General features: G+C 42.9%; 2 protein-coding genes across 4 annotated transcripts; one reads left to right on the forward strand and one right to left on the reverse strand.

Annotated features, from left to right (window-relative positions):
* RNFT1 (ring finger protein, transmembrane 1) lies at positions 1-10,949 on the forward strand. The gene is made up of 9 exons (XM_038158478.1): positions 1-91; positions 1,768-2,168; positions 2,506-2,582; positions 3,154-3,254; positions 3,872-4,025; positions 5,424-5,582; positions 6,356-6,421; positions 6,847-6,948; positions 7,123-10,949. The coding sequence occupies exons 1-9, from the start codon at positions 87-89 to the stop codon at positions 7,255-7,257; spliced, it is 1,200 nt and encodes a 399-aa protein (XP_038014406.1). The 5' UTR covers positions 1-86; the 3' UTR covers positions 7,258-10,949.
* RPS6KB1 (ribosomal protein S6 kinase B1) lies at positions 9,705-24,887 on the reverse strand. 3 transcript variants are annotated; one of them, XM_038158475.1, is made up of 15 exons: positions 24,663-24,887; positions 21,248-21,297; positions 20,532-20,652; positions 20,041-20,109; positions 19,476-19,623; positions 18,821-18,878; positions 18,406-18,506; positions 17,456-17,546; positions 17,163-17,253; positions 16,761-16,868; positions 16,402-16,464; positions 15,569-15,646; positions 14,178-14,285; positions 13,504-13,616; positions 9,705-13,018 (listed from the first exon to the last, which is right to left on the reverse strand). In XM_038158475.1, the coding sequence occupies exons 1-15, from the start codon at positions 24,732-24,734 to the stop codon at positions 12,781-12,783; spliced, it is 1,509 nt and encodes a 502-aa protein (XP_038014403.1). In that variant the 5' UTR covers positions 24,735-24,887; the 3' UTR covers positions 9,705-12,780. The 3 variants fall into 3 exon arrangements, 2 of the variants coding, with proteins under 2 accessions (XP_038014403.1, XP_038014404.1); XM_038158476.1 differs by lacking the exons at positions 9,705-13,018; positions 13,504-13,616; positions 14,178-14,285 and adding an exon at positions 14,296-14,471; XR_005259470.1 differs by lacking the exons at positions 9,705-13,018; positions 13,504-13,616; positions 14,178-14,285; positions 15,569-15,646 and having other exon boundaries at positions 16,400-16,464; positions 17,159-17,253.

Consider the following 24,887-nt stretch of genomic DNA (forward strand, 5'->3'; position numbering starts at 1 on the left):
CCTCTTCCTCCCCCCGCCGCGCCCTCTCCCACCCCCTCGGCCCCGGCGATGGCGGCGGGCGGCGGGCGGGAGGCGCCGGGCGCCCCATGAGGTACCGTGAGGGGAAGGGCGGGAAAGGGGCCGCCCGCCGCGTCCCCTCACAGCGCAGCGCAGGGCAGGGCAGGGCAGGGAGGGGGACACGGGGACGCGGCTCTGGGGTCACTCTTTCCTTCCCTGTGCGGGGGTCCCGGCGGTTCAAACCCACCCGAGGGGGTCCCGGGATGAGCCTTCCTGAGGAGCTCCCGGCGGTTCAAACCCTGCGGGGGTCCCGGAGAGGTGCGGGAGCAGCTCCCGGAGGGGCCCCGGGAGAGACAGGCGATGCGCGAAGGGGCCTTTCTCAAGAGCCTTGTTTTAGCTAATTTTTGCGTGGGGGGGGAACAAAATCTGGGTGCGTGCGGGAGTCTTCTCTGAAATCCCATTTAATAACTCGGTGATTTGAAAGTTTGCTCGGCGCAGTGCCAGGGGAGGTGCGATCCTCCAGCTCCGGCTTTTTGAGCACCGAGCTGTCAGTTCTTGCAGAACCCGGCCCCAAAACACAAACTGCAGGGCAAATGGGGTGTCTTTTTTATTCCTTCCTGTAAAAACATCGCTCAGTAACACTGTTCACTAGTCATTACCATCTCCAGTTCATCCTTTTTTTGTGTGCAAAAAAATACAGAACGAGAATTGAGATTGTTTTGAAGTATGATGTCATCTTTGGCCAACAAAAAAAAAAATAGTAGGAGGAGGAGCAGCACTTGTAAATATTAGTGAGTTCTCATATTCATGTGTTAAAGTGGTTCTACTCTTTCATGTTACCTTCTTTTTAAAGGCTAAAGAATTTGAGGTTCGTGTGAATGCGTCCACAACTTGCTGTGTGAAATCAGTTTTGCTTTGTTTCTGTGTCCCCAGCGAATTTTTCAAAATATTTTCAAAGAGGAATCCGTAAGAGTTGGAACAGTAGGAAGAGGATTATATCAAAATTCTCAGTGTTTGAATATTACTCCGTAGTGACAAGTATTGTGTCAAATTTAGCTTCGAGGCATTCTCCAAAATCATTACTCTGATGTCACACAGGTCCAGAGAAGTTGATTTAACCCTCTTTGATCCGAGTAAAGACGCACAGAGAAGTGAAAAAGTGCCCAAAAGACAACCAAAAGATGCCAAAGGAAAGATAAATCAGCCCTCATTTGGCTGCATTTCATTTTTCACTCTTTTAAATGCTTTAGAAAATGGGCTAACCTGGTTCTGCTCCCTTCCCCAGACAGGATAATCTCATTAATCTCATAATGGCCCTCAGTTTTGAGCATGCACTGCTTTTGACTGGACGTGTCTGAACCAGTGCTCCCCGATTAATGGATGCAGGGAAATGTTCTCCCTGCTTCCTTCCCATCAGTGTTTGCTCCTTTTCTGGCCCACTGCTGTTGCTATTTTTGTGAAATTATGCAGCACTTCCAAGATCTCTCCTGTACAAGCCAGTGCTGGTCTCCCGTCCAGCAGCTTTTGCTGTTCTGATTTGCACTTTTAGCTGTTCCTAAGGCAGCCAGGAAAATCTGCACATGGAGGGAAGGAAATCATTTTAATTTGGGACGCAGGAGGCTGTCCTGTGGAGAGGGGATGTGACCCACACAACAAACTCGGGCGGGATCTCAGAGAATCTTACAGACACTCAGCACAACCTATTGGATTTTTACTTTCCCGAACTCTTGATCTCTTTCTTTAACCCTCCCTGTTTACATCCCACTCTAGGAGACACAAATCAGACAAAACCCCAGGAGCAAACCCCACCATGCACCCCGACTGTGCCCATCTCCACAGCATCCAGGGCAGCGGCGATGATTCCTCCTCCTCCTCCTCGGCCAGGCTGGTGGGAGAGAGCCCCTGCCCGGGGGATGTGCGCATCCAGCTGGGCTCCGGCGCGGCGGAATCCAGGGAAAACGCCGCCTCCAGGGCCTGCAGGCCGGGCTCGCAGAGCCGCTCGCACGGGCAGGCCCACGGGGAGGCAGGAGCGGCCGAGGATGCGGCCGCGGAGCCGGAGGAGCAGGGCGGCAGCTCGCTGTCCGAGCTGCGCTACCTCCTGCAGTGGCTGCACAAGAGCCTGCCCTACCTCCTGATCCTCGGTGTCAAACTCCTCATGCAGCACATGACTGGTAGAGTAGAACAAAACCGGCCCCGAGGGAACAGACCCTCCTCCCCTCCCCCCGGCTGAGAAATGTACTAATAGCCATGCCTGAAGTGTAATTCAATTTATTTTTAGCTTTATTTTTATTTGCTTTATTCGTCAGAAAGAGAGATTTACTAAACTACATTTCAGTGGCTTCTGTTTCCTTTGCTGGCATATGTACAATGTGCTTAATTATCCTGGCTTGAGAGTCTGAGCTATTAATTCTAATTACAAAGACATATTAGAAGTGGCTGCTTTTTAACCCAGTTCAGTGATTTTTTTTTTCCTTTTCATGTTTATAACTGATCCTATTTTCCTAATAGGCATTTCTCTTGGAATTGGGCTGCTAACAACTTATGCATATGCAAACAAAAGCATAGTAAATCAGGTTTTTCTCAGAGTAAGTATCACCCTGTGCAACAAAATTTTTTAAGTTAAGCAAGACTTTAACAAGTTAATAAATTTTTTAAAAGATATGTGAATAGACATGTTGTTTTATTTACTTAATAATATTAGCTATCAAGATAGAAGTAAAGTCTTAGTGCTTCTGTACAGGGGAACTTCTCAGATAACAAGGTTTGCAAAATTCAAGGGGGTGTTTTTTTCCCCCTCTGACTTTGACTATTGAAATCACTTTTTTGTAAGTTATGGATTAACTTCTTACTTGTATTTGTGGGATGAAATAGCAGTTGACAGTTTAAATCTTCAGCTCTGTGTTCACTCCCAAAGGGAAAGCTGCTGTTTCTTCAGAGTGGGGTGGGTTTGGGTTGTCTTTAGAAAAAAACCTTGGTACACCTAGAAACTGGTATGTTGAAAATACCAAAATTACTGCTTTACCTTTCCATTGAGTTCTCCTATTTATGGGGTCTAAACCCCCTGAGATAAAGTCCTCTGGTAGACCTGGTGTTTGGGATGCATTTCAGCACTGCTCTGAGGCAAGGACTGCAACGTGTCTTTACAATCCCTCGCAGGAACGGTGCTCCAAGGTGCAGTGCACTTGGTTACTGCTCTACCTGAGTGGATCATCTCTCCTCTTGTATTACACCTTCCACTCTCAGTCCCTGTATCACAGGTAAGTGTACAAACAGCTCTCCCCCACCATAAATTACCCCGATATTAACTGGGAACACTTTATCTGCTGTTTTTCTTTAATTGTGGCATTGGTTTGTCTTTCACTTTAATCTCCATTCCTCCCCCTCTGCCAAATTTAACAGGTGCTGTCCTTAAAAACAGTATGCTGGAATTTCCTAGACTCCATACTTGATTTAATGGCACCACTGTACCACAGAGAACATTCCTGGCTTTGATTGCCAGCTCTGACCCTTGGGAATACCAAACGTGGCATCCTGGGGCTCCGTGGAGTTCATGACTCCAATTGATTTTTCCCCCTTGACCATTCTGGAGCTGCAGCTTGGCTGGAAATCAAAGGCTAAATGCCAAACTGAGACAGCAAACTGAGCTCTGGAGGATGGGGGCTGTGATGAAGCTCCAGCAAAGAAGGTTCCAGGATGGAAAACTTGTCAGAGATCCTCAGTGATCCATTTACAATGAGCAGTTCATTTTCTTAGCAAATGTTCTCCCTTGGTGTAAACCAGGTTTCCTTTTTTAATTAAACCTGCTGTGATAATCTCAGGTTACAGTTTCCTCTAAATAGGGTGCTCCAGTAACTTCTGATACTTCTTTTTGTAGCTTAATCTTCTTAAGCCCCACTGTGGATTTTATGAACTTTTGGGAGGTGCTTTGGACTGTGGGAGTCACAGACTTTATTCTGAAATTCCTCTTCATGGGCTTGAAGTGCTTTATTCTCCTGGTGCCTTCTTTTATCATGTCCTTTAAATCCAAGGTAAGGAAACAAGCTGTAGTTTTGATTCCTTATGAAGATTCTCTTATGGTAAAAGTAACTAATTATTAAATTCTACCCAGAGAAAAATCTTTAATTAAATGTCTGTATATAATCCACCACTACACCGTGGGCAAGAAAACCCTGTGGATTTCATGTTCTTCTCTGCTTGGTGCTAAAAAAGGTTTGCAGTCTGATCAGAAACAATTGCTTGTATTACATCATTGGATAAATGGGTTTATTTCTGTCTCCAAGCTGGGGGTTGAAGCAAACCTTTTATTTTCTGCTCTGTAGGAATGTGTACACGGGCAGTTGGCCTGGAGCAGCTGGAGCACAGCAAATTTTGCACATGCTCAACAAGAACTGTCAAGATCTTTTAAGATCTGCACACGCATACAGCTGTTTTTTTCTGTCTCTTCAAAAATAATCCTGAATTTTCTTTGTTGTTAATAAACTTAAGGAATATTTGTGTCAGATCAAGGAATTTGATGCATTGCTTCATTTCTCAAATCAGTGAGGTTTAATCATTTTCTCAGAAGCTTACACTCACTGGTGGTGTATTTATTTTTATCTGCTTCCCGAGGTGAGGCAGGCAAAACCAATTACATTTTATCTTAAAATTGCAATTACCAGTGCTGGTTCAGAAAAAATAAATTAGCAAGTACAGTTTGATGTGGTAACATTTGAACAGGGTGTTTTGGGACGTTTTTATCTCTTACAATGTACCAGAACAAGTTCTTCTGAGGTACAACTGCCTTCTCTAAATACTGATTTATAATCAAGATCTCTTTTTTCTACAGCTAGTGCTGTAGCATGCAGAGAAGTTATTGAAAATTGCATTACACCAACTATGGCTAAATTAAAGAAGGAATCTGGTCAATAGTGGCAAATTGTGGCATCATCCAGTGTACATTATAGAAAGAGTTCCAAATACAATTTTAATGAAAAACTTAACTTTATGTCCTTAAAAGCTAAGCTAAACATTGATTATACATGTAATGAACCTTATTGTCACTTTCAAACCCTGAGTGCAGGACACAACTCTGGCTCATGACAAGCTGATCTGTGTGACCAAATTTGTGTTCTTCTCCTTTTTCATGTAACTTTACTTTTTTTAAAGCTTATGAAATTAGGTCTGACAGCCTCTTTAAGTAGGTAGGCATCCGCCAAACCATCCCAATTCAGCCTATAATTTGATTTTCTGCAGTCCAGCAATCAATTCTGTTACTGTTACTTGGACAGTTGTGAGACTCATCCTCTGATCTTTTTTCCCCGTGCTTCACATTTAATTGTTTCATTACAAGAAGCTACTCCAAAGAATAACAATGCATCTTTTCTGTGTATTTTGCAAACCCTTGGGAGTTTTAAATCTTGAGCTATTCCTTTGCATGTCTTGCTTAGGGCTACTGGTACATGCTGTTAGAAGAACTCTGCCAGTATTACCGTATGTTTGTCCCCATACCAGTTTGGTTCCGTTACCTCATGGCCCATGGGGAGCTGGACACTGCACTGGGATGGAGCCTTGGCATTCTGCTGGGCCTTCTCTACCTCATCCTCAAGGTATGCAAGCTTTAGACTCTTCTCAGATTTCATGTAGAATTCTCAAGTGGTTTTCTGCTGGAATGGTCGGTGGAAGGTTACAGACACAACACATTTCTGAACGTTCCCCTCTGAACTCACTGCAAAGTTGCTTCGGTGTGACTGCTGCAGCCTTCCAGGAGAACTGGCTCAGGACTGAAAATCATCTTTAGCTGGCAATGGATTGGGATTGCAAAGCAAAGGACACAGCTGCCATGGGTCCCCTCACACCAGACACAGAATGTGCAAAATAAAGATAAAATTACAGCTAAAAGAGTCACCATTTTCCAGGAAACAAAACCTTCTCTGCTGGGGTATCCTGTGTGAAGCTAAACAAATTAACCATCTTCCTACTGGCTCTGCTTCTCCAAAGAGCTCATCTGCTCCAAATGTAACCAGCTTGGCTTTAGAAATGACCAACACTTCCTCATGCTCTGGTACCTTAATTCCAGGACTAAAGACCATTGCAAGTATGATAATAATGCTGATATATTTGCACTCCAGTGCTTCATTTCAGAACCTCAACACTCTTAAAAACCAGACTCCTACTAGGAAAAACTCCAGCCTAAATTCTTCATTTGGTTACATTTCAAACATTTAAAATTGGGTCAGGCTGAACTATTGCTGTGCTTATGTGACTTCCAACATCCAAAACCAGCAGTGAGATTTCCAGTGCTGGAATCAAAAGCTTGGGAGCTTTTTAGTTCACAGTGACAAAATACTAAGCATAACTCAAGTTTTCTTTCCCATTTCAGCTTTTGAGCTTTTTTGGACAATGGAGAAACTTCAGGCAGGTCTTACGGATATTTTTTACACGCCCAGTGAGTACTGAATTCTCCTATGACAAAACCACAGCCCCAATTCACATGAAAATCTTTCTAGAAATTCCTCATTCCCATTTCTTTGTATTGTTTTAGCAAGAAACAAATGCATTTTTAAATGAACCTCTGTATACTCATCCTCCCATTTCACAGTCTGAGTTCCTTGACTGAATGATAATGGTGTCACCTGAACAACAACCAAATCACCCACAAAAAATCTGCACATCCCTTCAGATAAAAGGATGTGAAACAATCCTTTTTGTCCTGCTTCTACTGTAAAAATTAGCTATGTTCCTTTAGATGAGGGGTTTAAGTTTCCCTGACATAGCAGCCTTAATTCCAAATTCCTTTCTGTCCTGGTATTTGGGTGTGGCTTTTTCATCCCCCTCAAAATTAATACTTGCTGCAAATCCTTTGTTTTCCAGCACTATGGGGTGCCAGCCAGCAAGAGACAGTGCTCTGAGTCTGATGATATTTGTTCCATTTGCCAAGCTGAATTTCAGAAGCCTATTCTGCTGATCTGTCAGGTAATACACACAATCCCATTTTTTTAAATTAAAGACTATTTTAAAGTACTGTTACATGAGACAACATAAAATTAGATGAGTGTGTGTTTGATGATTATTTTTAGAAATCTGACTGTACAAATAATATAAATGGAAGAGCTTAGAAGCTCTAAGCTGTCATTCTTTTCATTCCAGCACACTTTTTGTGAAGAATGCATCTCTTTATGGTTTAATAGAGAAAAAACCTGTCCACTCTGCAGAACTGTTATTTCAGACCATGTTAACAAGTGGAAGGATGGAGCCACATCTATGCATCTCCAGATTTTCTAAAGCTTGTCAAACAACTCGGGTTCCAGTTTGTTTGCTCACACTAAGGTTTTTCAGTTTACTGCAGATTAAACTGTAGGTGGCACAAGGAGGGAGTTCCCAAATTCCAGATGCCATGTATTTAAAACAGTGCTGAAAATGGCAACTTGACCTTTTTTAAGTAGAGAAAACTGAAGTTTTCAGAATGGATGCAGAAAAAGCCAGCATTGCTTCTCTTGTGATTCTCATAGGAAACAGTCAAATCCTTGAAATGTGCTGCATTACTTCTTAATTCAACATTTTCTTTTAAAAGTTCAGTAGGGTTCCAGACTGTACTAAACTATACTAAACTGTATTTATCCTTCTAACACAACTCAAGCCAAAAGGTCAACCTACTGATTTTATTAAGATTATGAGCAAATTTTACACTCTGGACTGCAGTGAGAATTAGAGCTGCTTGTCACTCTTGGCATTAAATACCTTTAATGCTTGCCCAGTAAATGAGAGAAATGAGCTTTTTAATGCACCTGGAACAGCAGCTGTTTCTCACTGCACCTGTAGATAAGCACAAGAACAAGATATTTTCCCTTTAGGTTCTTGTAGGCTTCTAATGGATCCTTGGCTTAATCTTTTGGCTTTAAACCAACCACTGATGTTAGTTTTTTACTTAGCATTTTATAAAGCTGGTATTTTTAAAAGAAATCTTTAATACTATATTTTTGTCATAATAGGAACCAGATTTTCTTACAGGGGAGAGTCTATTTTATACTCTATTTGCAATTTGTAGTTTGCATAAGAATCAGAGAGAATAAATGCATTTGAATCTATTTGTTTGGTGCATGTTGAATAAAGGAAGACGATTCCTTATTGCTTTGGTATGAACTCATGTAAGAACAAAACAACTGCTCACTGCCAGGTGTATTTTTCTGGTTGAAGAAAACAAAAACCCTTTAAATGTTACAATTTATTCATGACTTTTTATGTTATTTCTAACACTAACTCCTGTGTAACCTCACTTTCTTCCCTGATTTTTTTTCACTTTGCTATTCAGATCAGACTGAAAACATAACTCAAATTATTCTGTTACAGGAAAGTTACATTTAGTTACCATTCACTCAAACTTGTCTTGCCTGAAGACATTTAGGGAACTTGTAAATTCAGGAAAAACAATTAGAAAGTGAAACACTTACTTGAATACCCTAAAGGTACAGCTCCGAGGGCAGAATCCAGTACTCAGAATAAAAATCTAATGAGATGGAAGATTCAAGCTAAGAAATATCATTACATCTGGCCTGTAAAGCTCAGGATTGTTTTATGGAGTACAACAAAGTGTGAGTGTTTTCAATCAACCCTGATCCTTTGGGCTCTGTCTACAACATCGTAGTAACAAAAGTGTGCAGATAGGTCAAAACCAGGGATCAGAGAACAATTTCTCTTCTTTCTGTTGATTTTTCTATCCAAACCCAGTAATATTAACAAACATGTTTTATTAAAAAACCAAGAATAAAGAAGAGATGTTGGTCAGCTGGTTTAGATTGGCACTTCATCAATCAAACAAGTCATTCTCATCTTAGTCACAGACAGGGAAAAAAGTGAGTACCTGGCATGCAGGAATGGCATCCTCTGTGACCCTGAACTCCTCCTTCTCCAGACACCAGCACCTCTGAGTCTGCAGGGACACACAAGGTGACAAATGACAACCCACAGTCATTTTTAAGAGCCCAAAAACTCAGGGGAAAGTAGCAGAAGGAACCTCTCGTGGGTCTTTATTCCTGAGGGAATTCCTCCTCCATTTCCCATCAGAGCTCTCAGGAAAGACAATGATTTACATTTCCTGTTATACTTAGGGCCTGCCTACTTCCTAAACTAAAAACAAATAGGTCACTTGGATTAACATGTGTTTAAATTTGCATTTAGTTGCTATTCACATCCACCTGCTTTAGCTCTTGAGGATATTTAGCTGCAGTAAACTGTGAGAGATGAAAACCAGGACAGGGATTACCTTTGTTTCTGCTAAGGCAGCTCAAGGGTGTTCTTGCAGACAGCTACAGATGGATTTAGTCTAGAAAAGAGCAACTGGAGAAGTTCATATATGGGAGCTGCACACAAGGATTTGCAGGAAAAATATTCAAGTAATTTGCTTTGTACTTAATGATTTCTCCTTTGGATAAAGGATTTCCCTCTGAACTGGGAAAATGAAACAGCAACGAGCCTGCTGTAGAGACAGAATTTAAATCAACCAACCAAAGCCCAAACGTCCGCCCTAAAAGCAGAACAGCCTCCTCAATGTTTGATGCACTTTTTGTTCAACACTGAGAGCAGGTTGGGAGTTAATACTGAGAAGAGAACGGACCCAAAATAAACTTCAGCTGTACACTTAGAGTGGACTCCAACATGAAATGTTCTCCAGCAGTTCAGCTTTTAAACAGCACAGCAAATGAACAGGGATAGTCAAAAGAACAACTGACTCGTTGATTTTTATCTTTTATTATGAGCTAATACCAGGATGACATTCAAATGTCAGATGGCACAATTAAGACAGTCTTGGTAGGAATTATTCCAGCATTCCCAAAATTACAATTTAGTACACGAATGGCGCCAAATGTATGCATCACTCCCACAGAGAAAAATGATGGAATTCTGAATATCTTCTACCAGAATAGTTTCTGCATCAAATGGGAAAAAGAAAAACTGCTGGTAACACAGCTGACCTAGAAACCTTTTCTGGTAATGACCTGCAGAACAAAATATTTCCCTATTTAACATCTAGTAAAAAAAAATATGACTTTTGTTCAAGTTTAAGATTTAATACTTTTATATGGTTAGCCACAACAGGTATTAACCTCAGTTTTACTATATTTTTGTAATGCTACAAAAATCCTATAAAATCAAATTATAGTGAATTTTTCAGTGATTATAATTAAAAAAGCGCAGCTTGTACAAAATAAAAAAAATAAGATTCTATACTCTAATGAAAAATTTAAGACATTTTTAAATGAACAAAAGAAAGCACTTGTTAAGCTCTCCAATATTCAATGCATTCTGCACTTATCTGAAATAGCCAGACAGGAGCTAGAACTCCACTCCCCTTAGTTCACAACTAGTAATTTTGACACTATTATATATATATATAGAGGATCTATGTCTGATATTTTTACAAATAAATACAGGATAAACCATATTGCATAGTGTGTGCTTGCTGTCTGAGTCACACTCCCAAAGTTTCACAGTTATGGTAGGGAATTCAACTTACAATCTACGGGCTGAAACATTGACAGTACATGGAATTTTCCTTGGAAAACCAATGGGTTGGGTTTGTGATCGATCAGTGAACTCAGACAAACAACTCTTGCCATTCTTGCCAGCCATTAAACCAACTCCACTGGACGATTCTATCCAGCCAAGCAAAAGCAACTGGTAGCTGTGACCAGGACCAAGAGAGATCTGCCTCTAAAAAGTTCTTTTTTTTTTGCTTTTAAACCAAGTTCCTTTACCCTCAGTGAATGTCAGGAAAGTCCAGGTGCTGTGTGTTTGCAGACAGGCCCAGTGCAAACACTCCTGGATTTTGGTTCCACCAAATCACCCGTGGCCACGTCACCAACTGAACAGTGGCAATCTTCCAGTCTGTCACTGTAAGGTAACTTGATTTTCCTGCTAAAACTAAAAAAAAAAAATTATATTTTTCAACAAAAAGCTTATCAGGAAGTAAAAAAAAACCAAAACCCTAATTTTTTCTCAATCATAACCATTTTGATGTGTTGCTTCTTTGATAGCATCAAGGTATCGCTGAATCCTTCTGCCTTGCCCATTTCAGCAAAGAGCACTGTGATTGGATTCAATGCTTACACAGAGTTTTATGGCTTGGATCCTATGGCTCAAAAAGATTCAGTATCCACAGAGTAAGCAGAATCTAGAATAAAAAAATCCCTACTGTTGTGAAACACCAGAAGTAGACTTTGCACAGTTTGACTAAAAGATAATGCAACGTGTGGCAGGCAAAAAGTGACAGGACTTGTATGCAGCTGCATGATCATCTCCACACACACGCACACACCATCCACACTCTAACTCTAGGGTAAAGCTCTGCAGATATTAACCCTTTCACCAGCTATGTTCATGGAAATGCTTTCTCTTTAAGGCAGGAAGTATTTAAAGTAAGGTAAAGTTTTACCTTTATTTTATTCTTTGTACCTGTAAGTCAGTTGTACAGATCGTGACAATTTTAAAAACATAAATAGTGTCCTTAAGAACATGTTTGCTAAATTAAAGTTTTGCTAAAGTTCTGACCCACTGTGGAAGACATTCACTGAAAGGCCATTGAACACTTTTCTCATACAATCAGCAAATTTATTGCCCCAGCATAGAAAAAAAAAGTTGATCAATTTAGAAATGTATAATGGCAGGAAACTACCATAAGCAAAATTTCATTAATAATAATAATTTTAAAAAATCCTCAAATTCTTACCCACTGGTTACAAAAATATTTATTTCCTTATACTCTGGAGGATTTGTCTGTGTTTCCTGTGGTACTTCCTAGAGGTTTCTACTGACCTTGTGTTCTGCTCACTGTTGACCTCTCTGTGGGTAAGAATCTGAGCTGCCAAGCTGTGCCCAGCTGAGGCCCAGCGTGGACAGCAGTGATGTTTCCCAGTGAAATGTCTGCTGAGGACAGGCATGAAATAAGCAGGACGGGTGTGAGCCCACGGCTTCCAGTTAAGCCTAGAACATAGCAGCACTGCTGTTTGGTTAATCCATTTGTCTTTGCAGGAACAAACAGGGATTTCAGCTGGGGAAGCAGGGAAACGGTTCTCTCCCAGCCCACACTGCCAGGCTGGTCAGTGAGTGATTCATTTATTGATTGGTTGGTTCATGAGGAGGAGAATCAGAACTAGAGCCTTGAACTTTTCTTCACAGCAACCAATTAAGTTTGCCTTTTTTCATTTTGGGATACTTTCCATAATGAGCTGAATCAAAAAATCTATTTGAAAAATATATATTTTATATATATATATATATAAAAAAACCTCATTATGTTTTGAATGTGAAACACCAATTAAGTTTAGCTTTCCTCTTTGATTCCACCCCATTGTAGGAAACAGCTTAACGAAGCTTGCATGCTAATTACCCCTCAGCTGCAAGCCTGCAGGCATTCCAAACTCTGCCTAGTGAAAGGGCCAACCCTCCTCGACACATTCACGACTACACCAGTGATTCTGAAGCAACATCCTGCCCCTTAATACTGTCAGTTTCGAGCTCTCAAGCTGAAAGATCCTTGATAAGGTGAGAAGATGTCACTGGAATCAGTAAGATGATGTGCCTAGAGTTCTGCAATACCATTTGCTAAAGTTTGTTTGTTTATGCACCATTGATTGACAGGAAAAAAAAAATCCGTTTTTCTTTGCTTTCCAAGTCTCTCTGTGCAACGACCGATTCTTTGATACTGTCACTTTTTAAAAGTAAACCAAACAAGCCCTCCAATTTCAGCTTCAAGGGGGCTCATGTCCGTGCTTGGTTTTGCACCTTGCGAGGCTTACAGAAGTGGTGGTGTCATAGATTCATGCGCAGGTGCTCCGGCCGTTTGGAAATCATGGGAAAAGCCTGTTTTTTGTAGGGCCCAGAGTTTGGTTGCCGGATCGGAAGTGGTGCTGAAGCCTCTCCACAGACTGTCACATCCATTTGTTCTATTCCACTGGTCTCCATCGGGTATTCCACAGGTGGCTGCGTGTTGGATGCGCCGGCAGAAGCACCTCTTCCCCAGAATTCCCCAGGGGAAAACTTTACAGGGCTTTAAAACAAGAAATACAGAAAATCAGAGACTTACACAGCACCAAAGCGTTCCCCTACTCTGCAGGAAGCTGCGCTCAAATGCCTATGGAGAAGCAATTCTAATCCTTCCACTTCCAGGAGTTTGAGAAATTTCCATGTCTGGCTTCTACCACAGCCTCTTGTAAAGTTCTCTCATTTCGAGGTGATAGCAGAAGGGTTTTTCTGTACTAGCACAGTTCTTTAGTGCTTAGGATGTTCTGAAACAGTTTTAGCTGTATCAAAGTCACCACTGAGGCTGTATCAGCACTGGAAAGCAACAAATCAGAACTTCATGTGCTGCCCAACACCACAGATTTGCCTTTAATAATGTGGTTTGTAAAACAGAATCACTTCTACTGGAAGTGCTGGGCTTACTCAGAAGCAAGGCTGCATTTTGTATTTCTAGTGCTTCAACTACTTGTCAAAAAATGTATTACAAAAAAAAAGAAAAAGAAGAAAAAGTACCTGACTGGTGTCCTAGGGCTACCTATGAATCTGCGAGGTGATCGAATTTTTGGTTCAAAAGAAAATTTCTCTTTTACGCTTTCAAGTACAGATGGAGCCACATACGTAAAACCCTGCAAAACAGGAGAAAGGCACTGCAACTCACAGGCAAGGATGCATTCAGGATCACTTGTGCACTTAGGAAAATCTGATTATTACAGGAAAATTATTAAAAGAAGAGTCGATGTAGACAGATGAACCCTTACTCACTCCTTGAAGCAAACAGTGGGACTTCAGGGAGTTGCTACACCCCAGCTTTTTCTCCTCAGACCACAGATTCCCACAGGCACGCTCAATTTAATTAATTTTGCTCTCTGGACTGGCCATTGCTGCCTCTGCATGGCTGTGAGAGCAATGCCACGTGCAGGGTTCACAGTGCAGCTCTGAATCACAATGCTGACATTCCACAAGGGCAGCACTGTTTGTTGGCTGCTGGATAAAGACAACGTCAGCAATACCCAAAGTGTTTCCAAAGCCTTCAAACATTTCAAACCTGTTACAGGATTTGGGTTTAGTTATGAGAGTTTGCTTCAAGGTGTTAGGAGTCAACAGAAGGAATTTAGCTGAAATGGCCCCATTTCCAACAGCAAACCTCCCCCTCCAGAGTCACTCCTCCCTTGTCCCTGCTCACTCACCAGAAAGACCTGGTTGGCACTTTCACTGAGAGTTGAGTCATCTGGGCTATCAACAGGTGTCTGACGTGTAAACTTTGAATCAAACTGGCTCACATCCTCTTCAGATTGCTTTGCAAAAACAAAATGATTAAGGGTTTATATTACAGATATCAACCAAATGGCTCAGCGGTGAGCAGTGCAGCCTCTGGATGGAGTTCATTCCATGGGTTTTTGGCAGAGCTCTGCTGGAGGAAAACCCTGGAGTGGTGTCGGAATCCTGTCGCTGCCACTGGGAGGTCACTATGGGCACTGACACTGAGAAATAAAGGCAAGGGGGAGGGGCAAAAATTATGGATCAAAAAGGAACACGAATTAAAAAGATGCCTTAAAAAAATTTAAAATTACAAACAAAAACTTTTAGAAATACAATGCCAGATTCTTGCAAGTTTAGCCCTTGTCACAACCAGTATAGAACAGTTGCAACTATTTAGTTTTTGGAGGCCTCTCCAGATAGTTTTGTCCCTTTTTTGCAGATACAGAAGTGTTTATAGTCTGAGGGATAAGTGATTATGAGGAATATTGTTTCATTTGTTCAAAGAACAGCAGTAATTCCAAAATCCCTTCTTTATTCCCCTGTGTCACTGGGAAGGCAGCAGGTGTTCATTTGTGCAGGCCTTCATGCAACCATGGAAGCACAAGTAGGAAAACCATCTGGTTTATACAAGAAACTTCCATAAAATTGCTACTAACAGAAAAACCCAAAACCACCTTCAGAGAAATATTTGGAAATATCAATCTTGAGTCTTTCTGAGGGGAAAAAGGTCTGGAGTCCCCATGCTGTAGAATGCTTGACATTAGTGATGCTTCAGCCAGTTTTAGGTGAGAATTTTAGCAGCTGGGAATTACAGAGGTGGCAATACCCACAGCTGCTGGAGCTGATTGTACCCAGAGGGAAAAACAGATATAAGATGGGATAATAAAAACTTGTTCTTCACATCACTGGTATGAGGTAAACTCGAACTGCTCATAATGCACAAGACACATTGTAAAGATTAATAAGCAAACACAGAAAATGCTTAATTGGGTGATTTCATTTACTTTTGCTTAGCAACTCTATCTAGTTGAAACTAAGTACTGACTTACTGTAGAGGGTTTAGAAGCTGATCTCAGAGTGAACTGCACTTTAGGTCTGTTTAACCTACGGGTCAGAAGCAGGAGGAATTCAGACTGAAGCAGATCAGGTGCTAGATCAGATCTGCCAGCTTTAACTGAGGGTGAATCTGTCCCCTGAGCTGATGTAACTCCAGTACCAGCAATCAGTGGCACTCGTTTGTGAACCTTTCTCAGTTTTATTAAGAGCTTTGCTGAAGGCACACAGGGCGTATCTCTCTCCCAGTATTCCCAGTACATACCAATAAGGGTTTAAAAGGAGGTTCCACCTTGCGTGCCAGCAGCTCGTCCCAGTTGATGTGTCTGAAGAAGGCGTGAGCCTGCAGGAGGGACAACAGCACAGTCAGCACCTGCCCCCAGGGCACAGAGCCCACAGCTTCACCACTAACATCTTCTATCCAGACCCTTTCTCTGGGGTGTTTCTTTCCAAAATTACGTTTGGTCTAGTGTAGAATATTCTGCAGCACTACCTCGGAGAAGCTGGAAGAGCTGAGAATTGAGATCCCACCTCCAAGTCAGACACATGTCCCCATTTCCTTGGAAGTGTCAGAAAAAAGCAGTTTACAAGCAAAATACCTCTGCATTTTCCAATTTCACAAGTTAAACCATGACAAAAACCACTGCATTAATGACAAATTATCAGAACTCTGAAATATGGAGGACTCTCTAATACTTGTCAATACCACCAGAAAAACAAAGTCAAGCTGGAATGCCACACTTTTCCCTTCAGGGAGCTGCACTAATCCAGGGCTGGCAAGGTTTTCATCTGACTGCTGAGAGTATCCTCACCCTTCCAGGGCTGCACAATTAGCATTGTGCAACTACTCAAAAAGATCTACTGCAAGACAGAGCTAAAGAATAGAAGTTATTTTCCAAATCTCAAATCATCAAATAGCCAGATAATAGCCAGACAGCTGCTTTTGTTAAGCTTTAAAGACTTCAGGTTTTGATCAGCTGTCCCATGTAGCCCTTCTGCTCATTACCCTTCAAGACCCTCTCCTTCCCTGAGGTACCTTCAAAGCTGTTTTATTTTCAATGAGGTCATTTAAGAAGTCTCAAGTTAAGTTCCAGTTACCTGAACTTCTCCAGCATCTCCAGGACCAGCTCCTAGACGTGAGGCAGCATTTCTTTTTAGCAGCTTGGTAAGAAACAGGACCCAAAAAAGCAGAATTAGTTATGCTGTTATAAGCAGACTAGTTCTGCCATGAATCATCACTTCAATGAGTAGTGTGCAGGATGAATACAGAACGATCAGGAAAATCTGCATTCACTTGAAAACAGTTGTATTTTCAAGGGAAATCACTTTCTGTACCACTCAGCAAAAAAATGACTTAATCAGTAACAACTCAAGCTCGAACTGAGCAGCCACAGTGCTACCATTATATTTCTATTTTCTACATACATGTGCAGTACTAACAATCATTGAAATTCTACCTTTTTAAGCAGATCTCTGGCTTCTTGTGTGAGGTAGGGAGGCAAGTTGAGTTTACACTTGAGAATCTTGTCAATTGTTTTCTTTCTGTTCTCCCCAGTGAAAGGAGGCTGGAAAGCACCATTGAAAAAGAAGGGAAAACAGGACTTGTTCAGATCTCTAATTTGTGTACACAGAACTCACTTCAGTCATTTATAAAGCAGGTAAAATTACTGCAAATAGGCATTGTTTGGATAAAGCAGCTCATGTCTGTAGTCAAATTCGAGAGCTGGATTTTGGTTCTTTCTTCCTTGCAGTGTGTATATATACAATATATGTATTTATTATACATGCAGCTGAGTTAGGGTACAGGGAAGCAGAAAAGCTACAAAGGGAAATACATGCAATTATAACTGTGCACCTACTGCTCCAGTCAGCATGTCATACATTAATGCCCCCAAACTCCACCAGTCCACAGCACGGTTATGCCCACTCCTCATCAAGATTTCAGGGGCCCTATAAGCAGAAAAATCAAAAATATAAAAGTGTTTTAATGAGCTTCTTATTAATTGTGACTGCTAGTTTTCAAACAAAACCCCATTTATCAAGTCAAGTTGTCCTAAGTGACTGAACATATGAACCAGCAGTTAAAAAAGGCAAACCACAGGCATTACCCCCAGAGCAGAGCAATACTTTTGCATTTCATGGTGCAGCTCACATGTATTCAATTGTTCCACAGAACGTGTGTGTGACTGTTCCATCGTGAATGGATTCTTTACATAACCCAAAGTCAGTCAGTTTTACGTGACCTGAAATTAAATAGATCAGATTTAAGACTTGTCAGAATCCTGCCATTTGTAGAGGTAACATTGAGAAAAATTAGGATTTTTTACTATGGATTTGTAATTACTTTGAATTATTTCCACATATGGTCTGACAAAGCAATGCAGCTATAAAACAGAACAAGGTAATCACACTTACAGGGAAAACCAAGTGCTGCCACTTGACAAACTACCCAAACTTATTCAAACACAGACAAATGTATTTAAACATAAAGACTGCAGAGCATCATTTAGCTAAAAAAGTAGGTTAGTGAATTTTACTGCCTGCTTCAAAATTCACAGAACGATCTTCAACAAACTGTAAAGTGCCCTGAATAATTCAGCACAAAGACTCAGACTAAGTAAATATGTTGTTTAGGAAAACATGAAAATTCTGGGTGGTACAGATTGCCAGACTGATCAGTGTCACAGTCACTGGAACAGTGCAATCAGGAATTGAAACTGCTGTCAGTGGGAAGTGTCAGCTGCTGGCTAAGTCATTTCAGCCACAGATGATCTGGCATCCTACCCAAAGTGCCTTTCCTACCATCACTCATCCCCACTGACTGAAATGTCACAGGTTCTACTTCACAGTGATCCAAGAGAAGAAAAAAAAAAATCCAGAGGTGCAGAAATGGCACATCAACCACACAAAACATGCCTGGCTCCGTGGAAGTTGAGCTTGCTGTGGCCTATTAAACCAAGGAAGCTGTGTTTGAGGGCAATTAGCTCAGGAGTGGTACAACCCTGCCACTGTTCTAAGGAGATTCACCTAAACTGAGGTGCTGTGACCTTTGGGGAATTGTTTTCCAAGGACTGGCAGCCTGACTCATGCCTAGAGCTCTACCTTGGTGATTAAGCATGATATTCTCTGGCTTCAGATCCCGGTAGATGATTCCTTTTTGATGCAAGTGCCCCAGTGCCATGGAGATTTCTGCCAAGTAAAAGCTGAAAGGGAACAAAAATCAGACCTATTCAATCTTGCAGAGCATCTTAAGCAAGTCTTTCACAGTTTGCAACCCCCAAACCTTGATCATAGCCCTGTGGACAGAGCCTCACTGAGCAGGCAGCAGTGGACCCTCCTCTGTTGCAAGACTGGAGTTCCACCAGCACAAACTGGTGAGGGCAGCACAGGTACACCCTCCCCAAACCCTCTGCACTGCTCTTTCACTACCCTCTAAAATGAATGAGTAGTTAAATATAGTTTAAGCACTTGGAAAAAAAACCCCAAACTATTAATTTACAAAAATAGCTTCACTTACCAGGCTGTGTCTTCCATAAATATCCCTTCTCTCTCTAACTGCATAAATAGTTCTCCTCCTGTCATGAGAAAAAATAGATTGTACTCAATTAAAAGTATCATTTTAAGTCAGTCAAAAGTCTATTTTCTAGGAAAACTATAAGCAACAGGTATTTTTGCCTTCTGTACAACAGGCTGTTTCACAAAAAAACAACTGAGCCACTGTTCTGTTCACCTCAGGATTCCAGCAACCTGAAGAAATCAGCATTTTAAAAACAAGAGCATTTCTGTCCCTGTTTTTTTGTAGTTACAGCTTGAAAAATTTGCTTCTCAGCTGTGTCTGTTTGCCTAACCATGAAATAAAGGTAACACTTTCTTCTGTCACAAAGAACCTGCAAGGATTAAACCCTCAGGCAACTCTGTAGGATTGCACAGAACACACAAAAATGACAAATCTAGTGGAACAGAAAGTCTTAAAACCCCTTCTCTATTTTATGCTTCATTCCTCTTTATTGTAAGGAATTAGAAAGTTATTAATGTTCTATGTATTCTTAATACAAACCTGTTTCAGTTTGAGACACCAAGCCATCACTAATTTTTTACTTGTAGGGTAAAACCCCCAAATTCTTGATTGTGCAAGACCCCAGGAAGGAGGCAAAAGAATGTCATATACTGACCACTGAGATACTCAAGGATGAGGTAGAGTTTTCCACCAGTCTGAAAGGCATAAATTAAGTCTACAATGAAGGGATGTTTCACTTCCTCCAGTATATTCCTCTCTGCTTTTGTGTGAGCTGTATCCTTGGCATTCCTTACAATCATTGCCTGCAAAAAGCAGGGATATGTGAGCACAGAACATGCTAAATGAGGCAGACTTTCATACTGAGTTCAATTCTGAGTTTATTAAATTACAACACTTCACACGAGTTAGCAACAGCATTCAAAAATGGCATTTCACCACAATGTCGACATAAGAGGTTTCTTACAGAGGTTTAAGTCTTTATTTCATAGAATCACTCAATAATTTAGCTTGGAAAGGACCTCCTGACCTATTCAAATGAGCTGCTGAGAACTACCCAGACAGAAAAATTCAAAGTTGAATTTTAATTCCAACTGTATCTGAGTAAAAACTGGATACATCCTAGAATCTATTTTTAGGTATATTAAATAATTAGATAATTCTAAAATGGAGAGATAGATTTATGGTTTCTTAGAATCAGAGAGGAGTAAAATTCAGGTTACCTTTTTAAGAACTTTCATGGCAAATATTTTCCCGGTGTTTGCTCCGGTTACTTTTCGTACTTGAAACACCTAAACAACACCAACACAATGGCAATCACACATTTCAGCTGCATGAACTGCCACGAGCTAAAAAGCAAAGCTGTGCAAGAGAGAGAGAGAGGAGATCACCCAGAGAGAGGGGAGATCACCCAGAGAGAGAGAAGAGATCACCCAGAGAGAGAGAAGAGATCACCCAGAGAGAGGGGAGATCACCCAGAGAGAGGGGAGATCACCCAGAGACTACGAGGCAAGAGGCAGAGACTGGCTGCAGAATGAGTCTGGGACATTCCCTGCTGCTTCCAGCGCCGAGGCTCTGCCAGGGACCTCAGTGCCAAGCTGGGGTGGCTCTGCCCCATTCCACCTCTGGCAGAATGGACTTTTCAGAGAGGGGGGAATGAGAGCAAAGCAAGGGAGCACTGGGGGAGGGAGGGCTCGCTGCTGGGGCTGCTGACCTTGCCGTAGCCGCCTTTGCCCAGCACGCGCAGCAGCTCGAAGCACTCCGGGCGGATCTTCTCGGGGCCTCTGTTCACGCTGGTCTCTGAAATCTCAAATTTCTCACAATGTTCCATCCCACTGCGGAAAAGGAGAACAAGGCCGTGAGTCTAGCTGGTACTGAGAAGTGAGCAAATGAAAGCATCGACTCCCTGGAAAGCGTCTGAGGAACAGTGACAGAGATCTGGAGGGCTCCCAGCACCAGGAATTATTGTTGGGTGTGTGCAAAGCTGCACCCGGCACTGAGAAGGTTCCTGCAGATTTTGGGGATTTATCATATCAAGATTTCCTTCAAACCCCTTCAATTTAATGCACGATACATCTCTGCATTACAGCAGAATTAAGGTTAGAGGATGAAAACCTCAAACTGACTCAGTTATTTCTTTATATCATTATATCCTTATTACAAATATTATTCAAAGGTAAGAGATTTGTTAGGAGAAACAAGGATCAAAAGACAAACAGCAGCTTTCACCAGAATTCTTTTTATTATTATTATTTTATTTCAAGATACAATTGACAAATTTTAACGTTAGGAAATAGTGAAACATCTAGAAATGACTCAAAAATGGAACCAGAATGACACAATTTTCTATTTACCTTAACAATGTGACAAAATTAGAAGTTATCTGTGGTGGGCATGAATGATACAGAGTATTTTCTAGCAGCAACTTACAGGTCATATTGGCCAACTCCTCCATGGTCCATGCTCTCACTTAATTGACCCTGGGGATGAGAAAAGTAGAAGAAAGATGAATTAGAAAAAGGAAAGCATTAAAAATAAATGCACTGATGTGGTTTACAACTTGTTAAGTTTGAAAAGACAACATTTCTATATAATTAAATGGGTCAGGAATAAAAAATTATCAGCAGAAGATCAAAAGATCTACTAAATTCTGTGCCAGATTGGCAGCACAAACAGTGACACAGGGAACCCCTGTCTCACCTGGCTGCATTGTTATTCAATCTCTCAAGTATCAGAGGTGCAATTTCACAGCCCCAAGTGAACTTGAGAAACGTTAAGGTACTGCAATTTTCTTTGCAATTCCTCTTACACAGAAATTTCCGAGCCCTGTTGCAGCACTGTGCAAATCAGATCAATAATAAAGATTATGTGGAAGATGAGCTGGGACTGCTCTGCACTCCAAATCTAGAGGAGGTTTGATTGTTTTACACTGGGAACTCAAATCCCAACAGTGATGAAAGAATTCAGCTTTACTCTGAGGAGAAACACATTTTCTGACCAATAATCAGAACTGAAGGAGTTCCTGCACTTCAGCACCAGAACCAGTCACCATGGAGGAACGAGGCTGACTTCTGAAGAGATCTTTTCCTCAAAGAATTTTTAACCTGATCCCTTGCCTCTAACTGTGGCTCTGCATGGCAAAAGAAGTGCAAAGGCAGCAGACAGCTGGAATGAATGCAAATAGAATGTCAGGGCAAGCTTCTAGCGAGCTGCACACTGTACTGTCACATTCTTCTTTTTAAAAATACGGACACAAAATAACAACTGTGAGGTTGTGGTGAACAGCCCGGGACCTACAGACTGAATATAAATATATTGATGACTTGTGAAATTCAGAGAAGGAGAAGAAAAAGAAAACCCTCTGAGATCTGCAAAAGTCAGCCCAAGCCAAGGAGTGCATGTTAAAATATTATCCAAGTGAAAACACTAACCAAAGAAAACTCAAAACTTTCAACAGCTTCCAGACCATTGCAACGTTAAAGTTTACAGAGGCTGGTTTATTTTGGGTGATCTAAAGGGGAATTTAACTCTTGGATCCACCTACTAACACCACAGGCAATTAAGGAGTCCAAAAGATCAGGTTTGTTTCCAGCTCAGAGAGCTGCCAGCTCATGTCCTCCTGCTGACATTTATTAGAGAAATCCAGCTTATTGACATGTTTCACAATGAAAGCCACTGAAGCTGCCCTTGACCCTGCTCTCAGATGCCAACAAATGAATTTTTAAAAATTCAACCCAGAGAATAAACTCCCCTCAGTTCCCAGAGCAACTCCTCCTGTTACCCAACGGCTCTGGCACAGTTTACGTGTGCTGCTCTTGCTCCTGTGAACTTTGGGTTTCATTCTCAGTGTTAATTTAACCAAAAGTCACTTCAGATACCATCCTGGTATTTTTTCAGGGTTCCTTCTCATTTCACAACACCAAGAAAGGCCCTGGGAAGCCACCAGCCCTTGAGTCCATACATTGTTTCATTTATTACAAACACCCAAATTGAGGCTGAGGCTTTTCTCACCGTAACAATTAGTGCAAACAACCACATGGCTTTTGAGGAAACTCCTTTTAAACAAGACTTCAGATCTTCCAGGATGGCTGTGCCTACTCAAACCCACAGCTGAGCTCTCTGGGCTCCTCCTGGACTCACAGCTGAGCTCTCTGGGCTCCTCCTGGACTCACAGCTGAGCTCTCTGGGCTCCTCCTGGACTCACAGCTGAGCTCTCTGGGCTCCTCCTGGACTCACAGCTGAGCTCTCTGGGCTCCTCCTGGACTCACAGCTGAGCTCTCTGGGCTCCTCCTGGACTCACAGCTGAGCTCTCTGGGCTCCTCCTGGACTCACAGGTTTTGGGAGATAGCAGACAGCTATCACAGCACAGTCCTGAGTGTCCCCCTTGGTCACCCCTCGATCTGCAGTGCTCTGGCTGCATCCCCTCTCTGATCCCAGCACACACACCCTGTGGAGATAACTGCACTGGAATGTTGTTCCCCTCACACATTCCTGATGTTCCCCTCCTTCCTCGCTCTCACATTTCCTGCTCTTGGGTTGTTTTCATCTCCAGCCCATTCTCACCCTCCTTTATCTGTTTGCCAAAAGGCACCTGGGACCAGCCGAGGTTGCCAAAGTCCACAGAGATGCCAGCCACGGCAAGGTTTTAAAATCCACAATGGTTTCATTGTTCCCCGAGTCTGAGTTACAGGAACACAAGAGAGAACACACTCAACTTGCTGGCCACCTCGATCAGAACCTGTTCTTGGCAGCATTAACAGGGTGATGCAAGAAACATTTTCGAAAGCCAAGTGTTTTATTGATTATTGAGGTGACAGACAGAGCTTCTCCTGCAGGCTGAGCAGCTTTCAAGCCTTCGGCTGTCAAAACAAAGTCTCTGCAGGTTCCAGGGAGTGAGGGTAACAGTATCTGCTCATCTCCCCAAGGGAAGTACCTGCAGGGAATCTACAGCAAACATGGAAGGGACTTTTCAGAGCAGAGAGGTTTGGATTAGATATTAGGGGGAAATTCTGCCCTGGGAGGGTGGGGAGACCCTGGCACAGGGTGCCCAGAGAAGCCGTGGTTGCCCCATCCCTGGAAGTGTCCAAGGACAGGGCTTAGAGCCACCTGGGATAGGGGAAGGTGTCCCTGCCCGTGGCCTCAAATGATCTTTAAGGTCCATTCCAACCCAAATCATTCCATGATTGCATGATCTCAAAGACGCCAAGACTGTCACTAGTATTTAAAGAGCAGAAAATAAATGCACCGGCAGTTTGAGCAACAGCAAAGGGTTAATATACAAAACAATACCAAAAAGCAGCTCAAGATCTAGAAAAACAAACAGAGATGATGCAATAGAATCCCCCTAAGGCTTTGACAGGACCCAGATGAGCATCACGAGCTGCAAACTGCCCATTCTCAGCCGCACCGCTCGGAGAGCACGAGATGCACAGCGCTGACTCGCCTAACGCAGCGCTTCAAACCTCGCCTTTTAATTTTGGCGCGAGAGCAGCGACTTTACAGGGCTCCAGAAAGATCGCCATCCCTGCACTGACGTTCGGACATGTGACAACACAGAAACAATTAAAAAAAAAAACCCCGCTGCGGCGCTTGTGCCGCGATCCCGACGCCGAACTTCCGCGGGGAGAGCGGCGGCGCTGCCCGCAGCCCCGGCGCGCTCCGGCCGCGGCTGTCCCGGGGCGGCGCCGGCGGTTCGGGCCCTGCCCGGGCACAGCCGCGGCCTCGCCGCGCTCCCGCCGCCGCCCCAGCGCGGCCCCGGCCCGGCCCCGCGGCGCCTCCCGCGCCCTCCCTCCCTCGGGCCCCGCGGCCTCCCCCGCTCCCTCCCCGGCCCGCCAGCCGCTCTCACCCCCTCCTCCAGCTCCTCGTCCGAGCCCGCGTCCTCGGGCTGGTCCAGGTCGATGTCGAACACTCCCGCCATGGCGCCGCCGCCCCTCGCTGGCTCCGCCGGGTGCCCGGGGCCTGCGCCGCCTCATGGGCCCGCGCCCCGCAGCGCCGCCGCGGCCGCCATCACCGGCTGCGCGGCCGCAGCGCGCCTGCGCCCCCGCCCCGCCCGCACCCGCCGCGCACGCGC

The sequence above is a fragment of the Motacilla alba genome, chromosome 19, assembly GCF_015832195.1.
Source record: "Motacilla alba alba isolate MOTALB_02 chromosome 19, Motacilla_alba_V1.0_pri, whole genome shotgun sequence".
NCBI lineage: Eukaryota > Metazoa > Chordata > Aves > Passeriformes > Motacillidae > Motacilla > Motacilla alba.